At 43.8% G+C, this 19437-nt stretch overlaps 1 protein-coding gene across 2 annotated transcripts in view; it reads left to right on the top strand.

Moving 5' to 3' along the window:
- The window catches only part of TRPM3 (transient receptor potential cation channel subfamily M member 3), a 714819-nt gene that overhangs the window by 585108 nt on the left and 110274 nt on the right, over positions 1 to 19437 (top strand). For both annotated transcript variants that reach the window (XM_075317925.1, XM_075317917.1), the window contains one exon: positions 7677 to 7814. In XM_075317925.1, coding sequence (XP_075174040.1) covers positions 7677 to 7814 — 138 coding nt within the window. The remainder of the gene's footprint in view (positions 1 to 7676; positions 7815 to 19437) is intronic.

Here is a 19437-nt window from a genome sequence, read left to right as displayed (position 1 = left end):
GAGTTAACGGTTTCCCTTAGACCAGCCTGAAGGAGTTCCTGGTTGCACCTGGTTTATCTCAGCATCGCCCAGGTTACCTCACAAAAACACCTGAATGTGAGTAAACAAGTTGAAAGACATCTTTGACTGAGACTGAGTTATTCTGCGACCTCTTGTTTTACACACCCGAGCCCCTTGGGCCAGCCTCACTCACGAGAGGCCACACCATCAGACTGCAGATTCCATCAGCCCCAGACGCTCGTTAAACCTGCAGTAGCGGTCACCCATAACCCTGACCGCAAACCGTGAGTGACGTCACGACTCCCATGTAAATAAACCTGACATACCTGTTGCCAGCGGTAATCAAGTGGAGCCCCTATGGCGTCCCTGAAGGTGGAGTGACGTCCCTGGGGCAACACATATACTGGACTACACTGGGATGACACTAGATTGCAGTCTGATGTAGTCGGTACTGCTCCATAGTATAACATTTGGGCCAAGTGTTATCTGATAAAACAATGGATAGCACTCATCCGTGCTATACTTAATGTGAGCGAGCTCTTAGAGGGTTTGTTACATAAGCACATTCATTACTAGATAGGTACTATTTATAACCGCTCTCAAACAGATGTCAAGTGAAAACTGAAGTGCTCGTACATAGTATATTTATGGTTGCAAAGAAACAGAACAGCTTTTCTGTTTCCAAATTTGACATTGAACATTGAAATTTCACATTTATTTTTTTGTACCCACTTTATTTATGGGATTATATCTGTGTATTTACAAAGCAGCATTTCCAGTGCTGTAAAAAATTATGTCTCTATTTCCAATTTCTTACATTTTTGCACATCACACTGGAGTGTTTCATATCATCAATCTACCCTTTAGGCTATGTGCACTTGGTATTTTTTTTATGCATCTTTTGATGCATTTTTATTTTTTACAAATCTGCAACTAAAATCTGCATGCCTATCCTGAAGCCAGCAAAGATTTCTGAAGTGTTGTGCCCACGTTGATATTTATTTTCTTTGCAGATTTAGTGCATATATAGTTGCAGAAAATATCTGCAGTATGTCATTTGTTAGTGCGTTATTTTTTCGGCGTTTTGTAGCCCACCCACCCATTGACTTCATTAAAAAACGACATGGCACAAAAACACACCAAAACACATGCACTTTTAGGTGCATTTTTTAGGCCCTGTGCGCACTAGAAAAAGGATTTTTCTTAAGAAACTTCTCAAGAAATTTCTTGAGAGTCTGAAAGATTAGCGCATTTGCGTTCAAAAAACGCACCAATAACACATGCTTTTTTACCGCGTTTTTGATGCGTTTTTGATGCGTTTTTTCCGCAGGTTGGTCCCTGTGTTATTTTACCATTATCTATAGCAAAAAATGCAGGTACCTGCAGAAAAGAAGTGACATGCTCATTCTTTTTCTCAAGAAATTCTGCAGAAAGAATTTTCTTGAGAAAAAAACGCAGTGTGCGCACAGCTATTTTTTTCCATAGGTTTTGCTGGGGAATGTCTGCAGAAAGGTTACAATCATTTTCTCAAGGAATTTCTGCAGCAAAAACGCAAAAAAATGTGAGTAAAAATGCAGTGTGTGCACAGGGCCTTCGTGTGTTTTTCTGCCAGAAGGTGCAGATTTGATACCGAAAATTTGTGCACCAACTCTGCATCGAATGTACATAGCCTTAAGGGAAGGTGTCATTTTCTATAACCCACAATGTTGTGTGTACTGAGGAAATCATCCAGCCCTTTTTAAAAGCTCTAAGGCTATGTGCACACGTTGCGTATTTGCATGCAGTTACGCTGCGTTCTGCACTGCGGCATAACTGCATGCATCCTACGTCCCTAGCACAATCTATGAAGATTGTGCATAATCCATGCGCACGTCGCATTCTAGAACACAGTGATTTGCATGCTGCCAAATTGCTGCGTTCTAAAAAGCAACATGTCACTTCTTTTGTGCGCTTTGAATGCAGGTCCCGCTCTGTCTATGGTGGGTACTGCATCCAGAGCGCATGAAATCGGCCTCTCACTGCATTCATTACGCAGTGTTTCTGCAGCGATTTGAAGCGCACATGTGCTGTTCAAAACGCTGCAGAAATTTCTGCAGGGACAGGACGCAACGTGGGCACATACGGTAGCCTTATAGTATCTGCCATTACTACCTCTTGTGGTAGGGCATTCCACAGTCTGACTGCTCTAACTATAAAGAACCCTTTTCTATTAAGCTGCCGAAATCACCTTTCTTCCACCTGTAGCAAGTGCCCCCTGGTCTTTTGCAAGGTCTTTAGTAGGAATAAGTCATGTGCCAGTCCTATCTCTTGACTATACATGTATTTATACATATAATGAGACTTCTTTTTTCTAAGCTAAACAGCCCAACTTTTTCAACCTGTCATCATATGGGAGGCCTTCCATCCCTTGTACTAGTCTAGCTGCCCACCTTTGAACTGACTCTAACATCTGAGTGTCCGTTTTAAAATGTGGAGCCCAAAACTGGATCCCGTATTCCAGATGTGGCCTTACAAGTGATTTATAGAGGGGTAACAATATGTTGGGATCACGGGATCTAATCTCTCTTTTTATACACCCTAGAATCTTGTTTGCTTTAGCAGCTGCTGCTTGACATTGAGTGCTGCTGCTCAACTTACTTGTAACCAGAATTCCCAAGTCCTTCTCCTGTTCAGTAGTCACGAGTTTACTTCCATTTAATGTATACGCAGCCATAGGATTACTCCATCCTAGGTGTATTACTTTACATTTATCAACATTTAGGCTATGTGCGCACTTTGCGTTTTTTCATGCGTTTCCGCAGCGTTTTGAACTGCAGCGTTTTCATGCCAAAAGGCATGCGATTTGATTTTCAGGCAAAGTCTATGGGAAATGGGGTTTTCTTGTCCACACTTTGCTGTTAAAAACGCTGCGTTTAATTTGCATATTTTTGGGCAAAAACTCAGCATTTAAAGAAGCAGCATGTCAATTGTTTTTGCCATTTGGGCAGCGTTTTGCTAACATTGAGGTCAATGAGAAATTGCAAAACGCAAGCAACCTCAAAATTCTAGTTTTACATGCTTTTTTGATGCTGAAGACATGCGTTTTGGACCAATTAATTGCATGCGTTTTTGTCAAAATATTTATGGCATGATATGTCCCTTTACACACACACACACACAGTCCGACAATTATTTTTAAGAAAATCCATAAATAAATGTAATTTTATGCATAATTATTATTATCCCAAACTTATCATTTTATATTTGCTATCTTTTTTTTCAGTTTTTTTCAGTGTTTGAATGTTTAAACTTTATTTAGTAGTGTCTTTGTATCCAAAACGCATCTGACTTTAAGCAATGAAAAAGAAGGTAAATCGCGCTAAAATGTGGTAAATACGCACGCGTATTTATCGCGTTTTAGTGGTCAAAGCCAACTTTGGCAAAAACCATTTCTGCCAGAGGATGCGTTTAGAACTGCAACTACCTCGACGCAAAGTGCGCACATAGCCTAACTCTCATTTGCCAAGTGACTGCCCATTCTGACATCTTATCCAGATATTTTTGTAACATTGTAGTGACAAGGTCTATTTTTAATAGTATCCTACATAGTTTGGTGTTGTCAGTAAAGACTGACACTTTACTCTCAATTTTTCATCCACAAGGTCATCAATAAAGAGATTAAAAAGAATCGGTCCTAGCACAGATCCCTGCGGCACCCCACTGCTGACTATAGCGCATTTAGATAATGTACCATTTATAACTAATCTTTGTTTCCTATCTTTTAGCCAATTCCTTATCCATCTGCATCTAGTATCCCCTAGTCCTTGCTTCTGGAGCTTCAGTATAAGGCTGTTATGTGATACAGTATCGAATGGCTTTGCAATGTCCAAATAAATCACATCAACTGCATTACGAATTTCTAGATTTGCACTTACCCCCTCATAGAAACCCAACATGTTGGTTAGACATGACTTGTTGTTCATGAATCCATGCTGGTTGTCAGTTATTATATTATTCTCTGATAATCAAGGTTTTTATGTTAAATGTATCTATTTTAATTTTTGCTATTTTTTTTTTATTTTTCATAACACTACATAGAAAAAATCTTACAATTTTATCATTTGCCAATATGCCTAATTTAGAGGACCTGTCACTTGGTCAAAAGTGTTCAGCCTTTGCTCTTATTTAATCCTCGTAGCTCCCCTGACAACTCTGATTTAGATTGTTTTTTTGTTTTAATCCATTATACGGTTTCAGAATGGTTCACTGCAAGTTTTTATGGTCTTTACCAATGAATAATTGCTCTCAGGATAAGGCCAGGGTCACATGTTTAGTATTTGGTTAGTATTTTACATCAGTATTTGTAAGCCAAATTCAGGAGTGGAACAATCAGAGGAAAAGTATAATAAAAACATGGGCGCCACTTCTGTATTTTCACCCACTACTACTTTTGTCTTACAAAATACTGAGGTAAAAATACCGTCCAAATACTGAACATGTGAACATGACCTAATAATGCATATCCACCTTCAGACATAGCCCCAGAGAATCCTGTGAGTTGTGCCCCCGTGGTGAAGACCATAAAAACAAACACTAAATATAAAGCCCTATATCTTTCAAACCATCTGGAAGATTAATAAAAGTAATAGCAAAAACTGAACACTTTTGACCTGGGACAGGTCCTCTTTATATAACCACTGTCATTCAACAAATTTATCATAAATCAATAGTATAAGCAAATATAAGAAACTTTGTAATATATTTTAACAGAGAAATTTGATTCTTTGTTCATTTATGAGCCTCCTCATGCTGCTTAATTCATCATTCACTGAGAAAACTACTGAAATCCATTTTGGTCAATGTAAGACGGAGTTCAAAAACATTGCTAAAGCATTGCTAAGGCTCTGGGCCTCCAGTGGAAGCCATTATTAAAAAAAAAAAGCTTGAAAGAGTGGGGTAAACCTTTCCAGGAATGACCACCCTACCAAAATTTCACTAACAACATATTGTAGATTTTATGGAGTAAAAAGATAACTCAGATGAACATCTAACGATCAGCAGGTCTGATTTGCTTCAATTGGAGAATTGCAAGGCGAAAATCCCTCTTGATCAAAAAGAACACAAAGGCATCTGAAATGAAAAAAAACGACACACATGACCTTGGAGACTTTTGGCTTAAAGGGAACCTGTCAGCAGAAATTTCGACTAAAACCTAACAGATTCCTCCTCTGCAGCTCCTGGGCTGCATTCTAGAAAGGTCCCTGTTATTATAGTGCCCCCTTTCTGACCCAAAAAAAGAGTTTATATCGAGGTACCTTTTTGGCTTCTGATTCTCTAAATGTGTCACGGGGGCGGGCTGCCTGATGGCCGTTATTCTGCCCCCTGTTCCTGTATGCCGCCCCCATCGCCGATTTCTATACTTCTGGACGCCGCCCACTGCTCCAGCCATCCCCGCGCATGCCCAGTGCCCATCTCTCGTGGATGAGCACTGTGCCCAGTGTCACCGGTGGTGACGTGCGCGCAGGGTTTAGATTATGGGCGGTGCTGTGATGTTAATTACCAAGCAACCGCCCATAATCGCGGGACCGCGCATTCCCCCTCGGCCTGCTTTCTGCGCAAGCGCGCTGCAGCTGAACTCACGTCACCTCCTTCCCATCTTGCCCTGAGGCAGGAAATAGATGGGAGGAGCGCGGAGCAGTGACTACACCGATCAGGAGGAGTTCAGCTGCAGCGCGCTTGCGCAGAAAGCAGGCCGAGGGGGAATGCGTGGTCCCGCGATTATGGGCGGTTGCTTGGTAATTAACATCACAGCACTGCCCATAATCTAAACCCTGCGCGCACGTCACCACCGGTGACACTGGGCACAGTGCTCATCCACGAGAGATGAGCACTGGGCATGCGCGGGGATGGCTGGAGCAGTGGGCGGCGTCCAGAAGTATAGAAATCGGCGATGGGGGCGGCATACAGGACCAGGGGGCAGAATAACGGCCATCAGGCAGCCCGCCCCCGTGACACATTTAGAGAATCAGAAGCCAAAAAGGTACCTCGATATAAACTCTTTTTTTGGGTCAGAAAGGGGGCACTATAATAACAGGGACCTTTCTAGAATGCAGCCCAGGAGCTGCAGAGGGGGAATCTGTTAGGTTTTAGTCGAAATTTCTGCTGACAGGTTCCCTTTAATAGTCTGTGTACTGATGATGAGCCAAAGTTGAATTTTTTTTGAAGACTTGGGTTGTGTAAAACCTGACATAATGCTTTTACTGTATTATAGCAACATACCAACAGTCAAAGATAGTGGTGGTGTGGGGTAGCTTATGCTTCTGCTGGACATGGCTGACTTCAACTGCGTTGTAACTTTTAGGTCCCAAAATATATGACTTTTAAAAACCATACATGAAACTACACCAGAGGCGACTGAAGTAGAGCAACTCGAAACTTAGCAACTTTTTAAAAAGTTGAAATTGAGGATCCACAGAAAAACATCTGGAATCATTACTCTAAGACCACAAAGAAAGGAAATGGAAAAAAAACAGGCAAGCTCATATAAAAAAGACTTCAAACAAGGTTTAAATAGAATAACAAATCAGGTGCAAACAAAAAAAGACACAAAACTAGACAAAGAAGGAGCAAAGGCAATGATGAATCGGGGCCATACTGATAGGGAATTTAGATTGTGAGCCCAAATTGTGATAGTAATGAAGTATGTATGGTGCTATTGACATAAAGGAAGCAAAATAAAGAAACAGGTATTATTTTTGGCAGCGTAATTACTTTTTCACGTGGGTAATATATGGTTTGAATAAATCTTTATTTTCAATAAATGTAATAATCATTTAAAAGCTGCATTTTGCATTTCCTAATCTTATTGTTATCAAATGCCAAACTTACTTGGATGATCTGAAATATATAAATGTGACAAATTAGGCAAATACTTTTTCACAGCACTGTATATATTTTTAAAGGTATATATGGTGTGAACATTGTCACTGTTAAGGGTAGTATTGAGGTGCTAGTGAGAGGACCAAGGTCCGACCTATAGAATTTTTTTTTTTTTTTTTTTCTAAGCCACAGTCTGGGAAGACGGCCGCAAAGAGGATTCCATAACCCGCCATTACACTTTTGCCCTAAAACCTACAGATGTAAATAAACCACCTAGGCTCCTAGACAAATGTTCACTGTATGTGACCTTATTCACTTACTGTAAACTTAAGGGACCACGAGTCATTAAACTCTCTCAATTTAATAGGACAAACTGCAATATTTCATTTGCTAATACGAGCAAGGGCTTGCATCCTGCAACTATCATAATCATTTTATCCTGGGTGGATTTCCTCACTATTTCTGTACCTAATAAACCTCTAAAAAGGAGAGAAAAAAATTCCCTCTGTGATACTAGTTCATCTATGATTGGAGTGTGACTTGGTATGAAGAAGGCCCAGGTTGGGCCGAAACGTCCCTTAAGTCCCTCCCACCTACTTTGTTCATAAATAAATACACTTTTTTTTTTTTTTTGCACGATAAAAACGAATCTGTTGATTTTCTTTTACTACTACCTCATGCTGATGAGAGTGCAGTGTCTTGAATTTGAATTCTGTATATATTTTTAACAATGAATAAATAATCTGAAAACACAAACAACAAAAATGTTCCTTTTATATCTATTGTCCTACCATATAATAGTGTTGCACTATTTATAGGCAATGTTGGCCAGAGGCAATGGTGATACAGCCAGAAAGAAAGAAGATGATGAACATCCACGGCATAGGCTCATACCACTGGGAAGAAAAATCTATGAATTCTACAATGCACCTATTGTTAAATTCTGGTTCTATACAGTAAGTAACTTTTTTATTACTAAAAGGGTTGTCCACTACTTTTATATTGATGTGGCTTACCACCACCACTGATCAGCTGTTTTCACCACTGGTAGCAGTCAGATGTAAGCAGTATACCAAGCGTAACCACAAGTCCATCTAATGCAGAGTATACTCTGTAAGATGTCTGCCAAACACATAGTCGATGGGAGGGTCTATCATATCATTTGTGTAGTACTAAGAGAGTTATTAGGGCACATCAAGGCCTGGTTTTACAAGCAGCTGGAGAGATGGGCAGATCTGGCTGCTTACACACCCCACCCTTAGGATTGGTACATAATATAAAATGGAGACCAGTAGCCCGAGACAGTGTCTGAGTGTTGAAGCTGCTACACCTCCAGTGGGACACCTTGTCAAGGTAATGGATTTTATCCTGAGCGGGCGATCCTGCAGCTAAACAGACTGTTTGTATTCTATGTTTGAACCTTTATGGTGAGGAAAAGTTTTAGTTATGTTTCCTTGTGAAACGGTTTATGCAAACTGAAAATAAACCAGCTGAACTTTTTAAATTAAATGGTTCCTGTGATACCTCAACCAGCAGCCAAGTGAGTCAAAACATTACAATTGGTGCTAGAGTCTGGGCAACGTTCCCAGGGAATATGTGTGACTGCTGCATGGGTACTGCATGTCCTGGGTGAAGGCAGCCATAAGTATGGAAGCAAGGTCGGATAAAATGGAGGAGCTAATCAAGCAGCTGATGCAGACCAATATTTAGCAACAGCAAGCTCAGCTGCAGCAACAGCTGAATAAGCTTATCAAGAAGGCAAGCTCCACTGCTGGCTGCAATCTGGACTCTTTTGAGGAGGTAGTGGAGAGAAGAACTCTGAAAAAGTGTATGGCGATTATGAATAATAATACACATCCATTATATGAGCTGTTCATGAGACAGAAGAGCACCTTCAGTAACCGGCTAATCCTTCTGAGGTGTAAGAAGGAAAAATATAGGAAATCATTTGTGCCAACTGCTATGGGAATGTACAACAATCACGTTAGTGTTAAATCTTCAAGGTGAATGTCTATTTTATTTTTTCTACTTTCAGTTCACCCGCTGTGTATGTCCTAATCTAATGTATAATGTTCTTCTGTCAACTCAACTGTCTTGACAATTATGTAATTCATGCTATGATTTAAGTTGTACTGCTGTGATACCATCATTTCCCACGGGATCAATAAAGTGTATTGTATCATATCGTATCGTATTGTGGCGCCCCTGAGGCTTCCGTCGCCACAGGAACATTGCACCCCATCCAGCGGTGTGATGTCCCATCCTGGGTAAGGAAAAGGGTGAACGCCGGTCCACAGGCAAATCTACACTACACCCATTGTTAGGTACACACTGGGACCAGGGACAGTGGCAGCAACCCTCTCATGCTGCATGCTGGGAGGGGACGTAAGACCCATCCCTGCTCCTATAGGGTACAGCTTAGCAACTGGGTAGGTGGGAGGAGCCAGCCGAGTGTAGAGTAGCAAGGAAAGTCAAGGTTAGGGAGTTGGAGTAGAGTGAGTCTGCGGGAGGCAGAGAAGGGAGCTGAGGATAGAGCTCTAGTCAGACAGGAGCTAGGAAAGAAAGAGACACTTCCTGGTGAAGACCCTGGGACTCCGAGGGTCCAGGCGACACCAAGCAGAGAAAAGAAGGGATTCCAGGGCCACTGCAAGGCTTACGAGCGCAGGGCCTGTTCCACAAAGTCATTCGGTGGAGGGATCAAGCTGCGCACTGGGGACGGTCCCTAGAAACCAGAGGAGGAGAAGTCATCTCCGAAAGTAAAAACCGAGGCCCAGGGAAAGTTGCAAACTCCCCGGGCCACAGCCCACAGCAGAACCTTTAGAAAGGGGGTAAATAACCGACAGGCGAGCCCCCCCGGCCCGGAGGCTGTAGTGGAGGCCGAGCCAGGTTCATCCAACAAGGGCAAGGCTTAAGGAGACAGCTGAAGACAGAGACACAATAGAGGGGTGCACCGGCTTTCATTCCAGGATCTACCCAGGTTTGGCGGAGGTCCCTGACAGTGGGTTCCAGCCGCCCAAAGGCACCCGTGTGCTGCAGCCCAGGAAATGTGAGTAAAGATCTTGGAATTGCACCCTCTGGTGTTGTCTCCGTTATTTCGCCTGCACTATTCTATCACTACATAGACACTTACAAGTACCAACTGTGCCCCGGGGTACCGCTCCATCTGTGGGGAGCAGGACCATCCAAGCTGCCATTCCATCACTCCGGAGGCCCCATACAGCAGCGGCAGCTTAACAGCTGCAAACCACAGGTGGCATCACGACAAATATAAACTTTAATCACCCCCACTGAAGCCATCTTAATTGACCCCACCAGGGCCACGGAGTCGGGCCCAGCCACCACTGACATCCCCCGGACTAGTCCGGCCCGGCACCGGGTGTCCCATAGCCCTGGGGTGGGCGAGTCAGTATCGTAACAGCAAGTCCTGCAGCATCAACAGGAAATTAGTAAACTGCCTATTCAACAAGTCCAGCAGCAAAGGCAGCAACATCAAGCACAACATCAGCAACAGCAGGCAAATCAGCAGCAACTGGATCTTCTAGCAGAAGAAGTATGTGGCAGGGCAACCGCCATATTCCTAAACCAAGGTGATGATTCCCACGTCCATAAGACAGTAAAATGAGCATTACAAAAGACAGAAATATTGGCGTGTCTGGGTGTGACAATGACTGTCAGGTCACAATAGGTTCACTGTTAGGCGTATCACCTTGACAAACCCCCTCATTCCCAGGTGTTTGACATCTGGTCCAAAAATAGCTGGAGCCAGAATCCTCCATCCCAGAGCAGATGATGGAAAGGGTGGTAATGGATGGGGGTGTCTACTCCCTTCCAAGGCTGGTACAGACATAAATTGCATAGTGAGATCCCCGGAATGCAAATGACTTGGTTGGACATGTGAAAGGTACCAGGTGGTAGAGGGTTCCTTGTGGAAGCAACGGGACTTGTCAACTCCTTAATGGGGTTTCCAATAGGGGACTAGAAAGAGACTAGAGCCACATGTGGGGGTGTCCAAGATCTCAAGGGGTGGCTAGGGTAGTGGCAAAGCCTCAGCTATAGACATAATTTGTTGGAGGTGTCATGGCCCAGGATATATAGATACCCGTTGACCCCTTCCCACTGAGCCGATGGACTGTAGCCTCGGTCAACTTTGTTCCTATTATGCATATCTGGCCTATAGTGTGGACTATCAATCCAGAGAGGGACTGCAAGCATATCCCGGGAAAATAAATGGAGGGCAAATGACTGGACTGTTAGACTCTGGTGAAGGCCACACTCCCTTTCTGACTGATTCCCATGGAAGAAGCTTGCCATCCGCTGCATCCATGGAGACGCTAAAGATTATCCTGTGGCCAGAGTGGTCGGAGTCAGGATTTTGTTTTTTTCTGGGACTTAAGGGGGAAGGTGGGAATGACTGGTTGCGCCGATAAAAGCTGATTCGCCCTTAAAGAAGCCCCACCACAGCCTGAGTCTGATAGGTTTCCCTAATGTGTGCTTGTGGGCGATGAGGAGGAGGTCGACATCCCTCAGCTAGGGGTGACCGGGGGAATTTTGGGACTACCCAACTCCGGGCATAACACTAAAAAGGCCATTTGATAATGTAACCATCACAAATGGGGTAGATCAAGGTGACACCAGGTACCCACATTTTGCAGTAAATGAGGATTTGCTATACTGAGTGACTAAGCTAAAAGAGGAGACAATAGAGCAGCTGTTGGTACCAGGGCCATATAGGCATAGGGTGGTGGACATGGCCCACTCGCATGTCTTAGGTGGTCATCTGGGCATAAACAAAACCCAAGAGCAGATTCTTTGGAGGTTCTACTAGCCCAGGTGTCACCAAGACATATACAATTATTGTAGGCTTTGTCCCAACTCTCAACTAACTGCTCCAACCTCTCACATCTGTAGTCCCTTAGTGTCGTTGCCCATTAAATAGCTGCTGTTTGAATGAATGGCCATGGATCTAGTGGGACCACTGGTCAAGTCTGCATGAGGTTGTCCTCGACTATGCAACATGGTACCCCGAGGCGGTACCCCTAAGAATCACCTCCATGAGAAGCATAACCTGAGAGTTGGTCCATGTCTTTGTCTGGACAGGAATACTGAAGGAGATTCTGCCAGACCAAGGAACTCCTTTTATGAGCAAAGTGATGAGGGAATTGTATAAAGTCCTCCAGATTAAGACTAAGGTCGTAGAGAAGTACGGCCAGGACTGTAACTGTTTCTGTTCTCTTCATTTGAACTCCTGTATGACCAACATCCTCGGGGACTCTTAGATATAGTGAAAGAGACCCGAGAAGCCTAAGATACACCATATAGGAGCGTTATCAAGTATGTCGCCCAGATGGAGGAGAGTATTGAAAAATTAATGTCCAGCATGAAGGTGTATCTCCTCTAAGCATAAGAAGCCCAGGTAAGGGTCTACAACTGGTCAGCAAGGGTGAGACAATTCAGCCCTGGGAACAGAGTGCTAGTGCTGATGCCCATAGCCCACGGTAGAGAGTAAGTTTCTGGCCAAGTGGCAGTGGCCATGTGAAGTGGTAGAGAAACTTGGAGAGATGAACTACAAAGTCCATCAACCTAGAAGAAGAAAGCTGTTCCAAGTTTACCACGTCAATCTTATCAAGCCATGGCAGGACAGGCAGCCAAGTCTGAAGATGACATTGAAGAAGTCTTGGTGGCAGAAAGGCTGTCATGAGCCCAAACACTGTATAGCCAGGAATTGCCAGGAATCCCTGTGGCCCACCATGCACTGATCTCCAAGGAGGTGAAGCACATGTTGAGTCTCAGAATCATCAAGGAGTTTATACGCCGTTAACCCTATGGTGAATGGAAATTCTGCAACAACTATTGGAAATGGAATGAGATCTCCAAGTTCCATGCGTAACCAATGTCTCGTGTTCATGAACTGATTGAGAAGCTTGGGTCGGAGTGGTATATTATCACCTTGGACCTATTAAAGAATATTGACAGATCCCTATGTCACCAAGGAGAAGACAGCCTTCTCTATGCCTAATGGGTGCTTCCAATACATCAGGTTGCTGTTCGGGTTACAGGGAGTGCTTGTCACCTTTCAGGGGGCCATGGACCAGATCCTGGCTCCACATAAGAGTTACACAGCGGCCTACCTGGATGATATCATGATCTTCAGCTCGGATTGGAGAAGTCATCTGAGAAAGGTCCAGGCAGTGTTCAATGCTCTAAGTAAGGCAGGTTTTCTATAAACCCAAAGAAGCATGCCATGGGGAAAGAAGAGGCCAAGCACCTGGAATATGTAGTAGGTAAAAGCAAAATCAAGCCCATAATCAATAAAGTGTGAACAATCCAGAATTGGCCAAGACCATTTTCGAAGAAGCAGGCTAGGGCCTTTCATGTGGGGAACCACAGAAGGTTCATCATGAACTTTGCCATGATTTCCGCACCCCTGACAGACCTTCTTAAGGGTATGAAGTCAACTATGGTAAAGTGGACTTCAGAGGCAGAGACAGCTTTTCAAGAGTTGAAGGTAGCTCTATGTAAACACCTGGTTTTGATAGCAACCAACCTCAAAAAGGAATTTGTGGTCCAGACGGACGCCTCAGAGGTCGGGTTAGTAATGGTCATGTCTCAGGCCATTAGTGGAGAAGAACACCCAATACTCTACCTGAGCAGAAAGCTGTTGGCTTGTGAAGAGAACTATTCTATTGTTGAAAACAAGTGCTTGGCTATTAAGTGGCTGGTTGACACACTACGGTACTACTTTTTAAGCTGAAAGTTTTGATTATAGCATCAGACCATGCCTCGCTCAGATAGATGAGGGAAAGGAAATGGCAGAATGCCTGTGTTATGCATTGGTTCTTAGTCTTCCAAGATTTTAGCTTCCATGTAGGACACAGACCCGGGAAGCTGCATGGTAATACAGATGTTCTATTGAGACACCATTGTACGGCAGTGAAAGGTGTAAAGTCCCACGGCTTTAGGTAAGGAAAGAGGAATGTAAAATGACTGCCGGAAACATATAGGAGGTATGTCTCACAGAAGTGGTTGTCTTGTGTGATGTAAGCCCGGATGCAAGCTGTAGTACACCTAGTAGTAATAGAGTTATTAGGGCACTTCAGGGCTGGGTTTTACAAACAGTCAGAGAGATGGGCAAATCTGGCTGCTCACATACTTCACCCTTGGTAGTGTTACATAATATAAAATGGAGAGCAGTTGCCTGAGAAGGTGTCTGTGTGTTGAGGTTGCTACAGCTCCAGTGGGACACCTTGTCAAGGTAACATGTGTCAGGGCTGTCTCTTTGCCCGGCTGTCTCTTTCCAGGTCTGTCTCTTTGCCCGTCTGTCTCTTTGCCCGTCTGTCTCTTTGCCCGTCTGTCTCTATCTCTCTGTCTCTTTCCCTGTCTGTCTCTGTCTGTGTCTCTGTCTATCTGTCTTTTTCTGTCTCTCACTCACACATAAGCTTCTTATACTAACAGTTTATTTTGTTCCTATAGCAACCACTGACAGTTGCTATTAATAGCCCGTATCTCCCAGCTCCATTCAGATTAATGGAGGCAGGATTTTTGAGAGTAACTGTAAAGCGTGGGGTTAATTTTTCCCGTCAAAACATAGTCTATGACGTTCCCTGGGTCACATGGGGCGTCTGTGCAAAATTTCAAGATTGTAAATGCGACGGTGCAGATTCCTTTAGCGGACATACACACACACACACATATATACACACATACATACACACATACATACACTGAACTTTATATATTAGATAAAAGTATAATTTATAGTTGTTATTTGATTTTGCGCCTTAGGCGGGCTTTGCACGCTGCGACATCGGTAACAATGTGTTACCGATGCTGCAGCGATAGTCCCGCCCCCGTCGCACGTGCAATATCTAGTGAAAGCTGCCGTAGCGATTATTATCGCTACGGCAGTTTCACACGCACATACCTGCCGTGCGACGTCCCTCTGGCCGGCGACCCGCCTCCTTCCTAAGGGGGCGGGTCGTGCGGCGTCACAGCGACGTCACACGGCAGGCGGCCAATTGAAGTGGAGGGGCGGAGATGAGCAGGATGTAAACATCCCGCCCACCTCCGTCCTTCTCATTGCAGCCGGCGGCAAGTAAGGTGAAGTTCCTCGCTCCTGCGGCTTCATACACAGCGATGTGTGCTGCCGCAGGAGCGAGGAACAACATCGCACCTGTCGCTGCACCGGCATTATGGAAATGTCGGAGGCTGAAGCGATGATACGATAACGACGCTTTTGCGCTCGTTCATCGTATCAAAAAGGATTTGCACGTTGCGATATCGACTGTGACGCCGGATGTGCGTCACTTTCGATTTGACCCCATCGACATCGCACGTGTAATGTCGCAACGTGCAAAGCCGCCCTTAGTCTATATTACTCATTTGCTTGCACTGGCTTAGTTTTCCCTTTGTGAGACTCCCATACTTTCACACCGTAAAGCCATTACTCACATACATCCTGTTTACTTTCTATTGTCTTTATATATACCTGTTTACCTAGTGGCCCTCTGCATCACACTACCTTGCATTATTTAAACCAAATAAATGGGATGGTTTGATTGAGACAACAATGTTTTAATTTGTGCCCTGGGTTTGTTTTTTTACATTACTGTATACTGTATATGTTCCATAGTTTCTCTTTTTAAATGGTGTTAATATGTATATCTCTTTGAATTAATGTACCAATAAAGGATTTTTACATTAATAATTTGAGAAGAATCTCTTTATTTTTGTTGGATTTATAGATATAGAGGCTAGTAATAGAAATAGTTAGACAGACAGCAACAGACCTATAATAATATTGCACCTTGTGGAGCTTGTTAAACAGCTTTTTATGACTAAATACATTTAAAAAAAAACAAAGTTGGGGCCCCCCTATTTTTGATAACCAGCAAAGGTAAAGCAGAATATTACCAACCTGTGAAGGTCCATGGTTAAGCCTGCTTTACACCTTACAATTTCACATACGATATCGTATGCGATGTGACCCGCCCCCATCGTATGTGCGGCACGTTCAATTTGTTGACCGTGTCGCACAAACGATTATTTGCCGTCACATGTACTTACCTACCATACGACCTCGATGTGGTCGGCGAACATCCACTTCCTGGAGTGGAAGGGACGTTCAGCGTCACCGCGACGTCATGCGGCAGCCGGACAATAGAAGCGGAGGGGCGGAGATGAGCGGGACATAAACATCCTGCCCACTTCCTTCCTTCCGCATTGCCAGCGGGAGCCGCGAGATGCAGGTAAGCTGAGTTCATCGTTCCCAGGGTGTCACACACTGCGATGTGTGCTGCCTCGGGAACAATGAACTATCTGACGTTCAATTTTTAGTAATTGAACAACGTGCATGCAATCAACTTTTTAACGTTCAATCGCAATCGCACGGAGATTTCACACACTACAAAGTAACTAACGATGCCGGATGTGAGTCACGTACGACGTGACCCCGCCAACACATCGTTAGATAAATTGTAGCATGTAAAGCCCGCTTTATTGGGATTTTCCCAGCCTACAAATACCAGCCCAGAAATGGCACATCGCATTAGATGTATCTTTCTGCTTTATCAAAAATAGAGGGGACCCATATTGTTTTTTTTTATTTATTTAATCATAAAATGCTATCCAATAAGCTTCACAGGGTGCAATTTTATTATATGTTGGGGGTTGTGCAATTATATGTCTGTCTATATGTTTGAATGTCTATCTATCTGTATTTATCTATCTATCTATCTCTCTATCTAGTTCTAATATCTATCAATATCTATTATCTATCTCTATAGCATTCATTGGTGGTATTAATAATAGGGGTGTCTGATTGCCAATGTACCAGGGCAATTGTGAAGATCTGGGGTGAAGCGCCAGAAATGACATATCTAATGTGATCCATCAATTCTGGGGCAACTGCGGGCTGATATTTGTAGGCTGGAAAGGGCCAAATAACCATGGGTCTTCTTAGTCTTTTAATACTAGCCCCCAGCTGTTTGTTTTTCTTAGCTGGTGATTTTTTTTTTTAATTATTTATTAAATTGAACCAGGCTAAAAACACCCTTTAGTGTCACATGAAAGACATTAAAGGTGTCAAGGGTGCTTTACACGCTGCGACGTCGCTACCGATATATCGTTGGGGTCACGTCGTCGTTAGTGACGCACATCCGGCGCCGGTAGCAACATTGCAGCATGTGACACCAAGGAGCAACGATAAATGATCGCAAAATCGTACAAAAACGGTGATCGTTGACACGTTGCTCCTTTCCTTAATATCGTTGCTGCTGCAGGTACGATGTTGTTTGTCATTCCTGCAGCAGCACACATCGCTATGTGTGACGCCGCAGGAACGACAAACATCTCCTTACCTGCGTCCACCGGCAATGCGGAAGGAAGGAGGTGGACGGGATGTTAAGTCCCGCTCATCTCCGCCCCTCCGCTTCTATTGGTCGGCCGCTTAGTGACGTTGCGGTGACGTCACTGTGACGCCGAACGCACCTCCCCCTTGAAGGAACGATTGTTTGGCGGTCACAGCGACGTCGCTGACAAGGTATGTGCGTGTGACGCTGCCATAGCGATAGTGTTTGCTACGGCAGCGATCACCAAATGTCGCACATACGACGGGGGCGGGTGCTATCGCGCTCGACATCGCTAGCAATGTTGCTAGTGATGTTGCAGCGTGTAAAGTACCCTTTAGTGTAAAACCCTGCCTATGTGCTAGCTCTAATCTAAGCTGGCCCTCCTACACCAACTCTTCTTGATATGCAGTGTTCCAAGCATCGCACCCATGGGTCTCATAAAAGATCTGATGATGGACTGCGTCTGGCTAATAACAGTAATGCCAGTAGCCAACATGGCATTACTGTGATTGGCTGGCAATCCCCATATGAAAGCCTGAAAAGATGCGGGGATTGGACTCGAGCATGGCGCTTGAGCACCCGTGATAGTCAATCGAGTAACAAGCGTCTCTGAGTACCCCGATGCACGATCAAGTATCGATCAGTGGTGTCATTCATCATTACTCATTATATTTACCTGGTTTGGGGTTTATCTTTTTGGATTATTTTACCTATACCCTGATTCTATGCATTGTACATTTGTGTACTTTTGAAATGTGTTTAGGTGCTTGCCAATATCTTTCTCTTTGTCAATAAACTTGATATACAGTTAGGTCCAAAAATATTTGGACAGTGACACAAGTTTTGTTATTTTAGCTGTTTACAAAAACATGTTCAGAAATACAATTATATATATAATATGGGCTGAAAGTGCACACTCCCAGCTGCAATATGAGAGTTTCCACATCCAAATCGTAGACAGGGTTTAGGAATCATAGCTCTGTAATGCATAGCCTCCTCTTTTTCAAGGGACCAAAAGTAATTGGATAAGGGACTCTAAGGGCTGCAATTAACTCTGAAGGCATCTCCCTCGTTAACCTGTAATCAATGAAGTAGTTAAAAGGTCTGGGGTTGATTACAGGTGTGTGGTTTTGCATTTGGAAGCTGTTGCTGTGACCAGACAACATGCGGTCTAAGGAACTCTCAATTGAGGTGAAGCAGAACATCCTGAGGCTGAAAAAAAAGAAAAAATCCATCAGAGAGATAGCAGACATGCTTGGAGTAGCAAAATCAACAGTCGGGTACATTCTGAGAAAAAAGGAATTGACTGGTGAGCTTGGGAACTCAAAAAGGCCTGGGCGTCCACGGATGACAACAGTGGTGGATGATCGCCGCATACTTTCTTTGGTGAAGAAGAACCCGTTCACAACATCAACTGAAGTCCAGAACACTCTCAGTGAAGTAGGGGTATCTGTCTCTAAGTCAACAGTAAAGAGAAGACTCCATGAAAGTAAATACAAAGGGTTCACATCTAGATGCAAACCATTCATCAATTCCAAAAATAGACAGGCCAGAGTTAAATTTGCTGAAAAACACCTCATGAAGCCAGCTCAGTTCTGGAAAAGTATTCTATGGACAGATGAGACAAAGATCAACCTGTACCAGAATGATGGGATGAAAAAAGTTTGGAGAAGAAAAGGAATGGCACATGTTCCAAGGCACACCACATCCTCTGTAAAACATGGTGGAGGCAACATGATGGCATGGGCATGCATGGCTTTCAATGGCACTGGGTCACTTGTGTTTATTGATGACATAACAGCAGACAAGAGTAGCCGGATGAATTCTGAAGTGTACCGGGATATACTTTCAGCCCAGATTCAGCCAAATGCTGCAAAGTTGATCGGACGGCGCTTCATAGTACAGATGGACAATGACCCCAAACATACAGCCAAAGCTACCCAGGAGTTCATGAGTGCAAAAAAGTGGAACATTCTGCAATGGCCAAGTCAATCACCAGATCTTAACCCAATTGAGCATGCATTTCACTTGCTCAAATCCAGACTTAAGACGGAAAGACCCACAAACAAGCAAGACCTGAAGGCTGCGGCTGTAAAGGCCTGGCAAAGCATTAAGAGGAAGGAAACCCAGCGTTTGGTGATGTCCATGGGTTCCAGACTTAAGGCAGTGATTGCCTCCAAAGGATTCGCAACAAAATATTGAAATTAAAAATATTTTGTTTGGGTTTGGTTTA

This window comes from Anomaloglossus baeobatrachus, chromosome 1 (genome assembly GCF_048569485.1).
Source record: "Anomaloglossus baeobatrachus isolate aAnoBae1 chromosome 1, aAnoBae1.hap1, whole genome shotgun sequence".
In the NCBI taxonomy this organism is placed as follows: Eukaryota; Metazoa; Chordata; class Amphibia; order Anura; family Aromobatidae; genus Anomaloglossus; species Anomaloglossus baeobatrachus.
The sequence above is the reverse complement of the archived record's forward strand: the minus strand, read 5'-3'. Positions and strand labels throughout refer to the sequence as shown.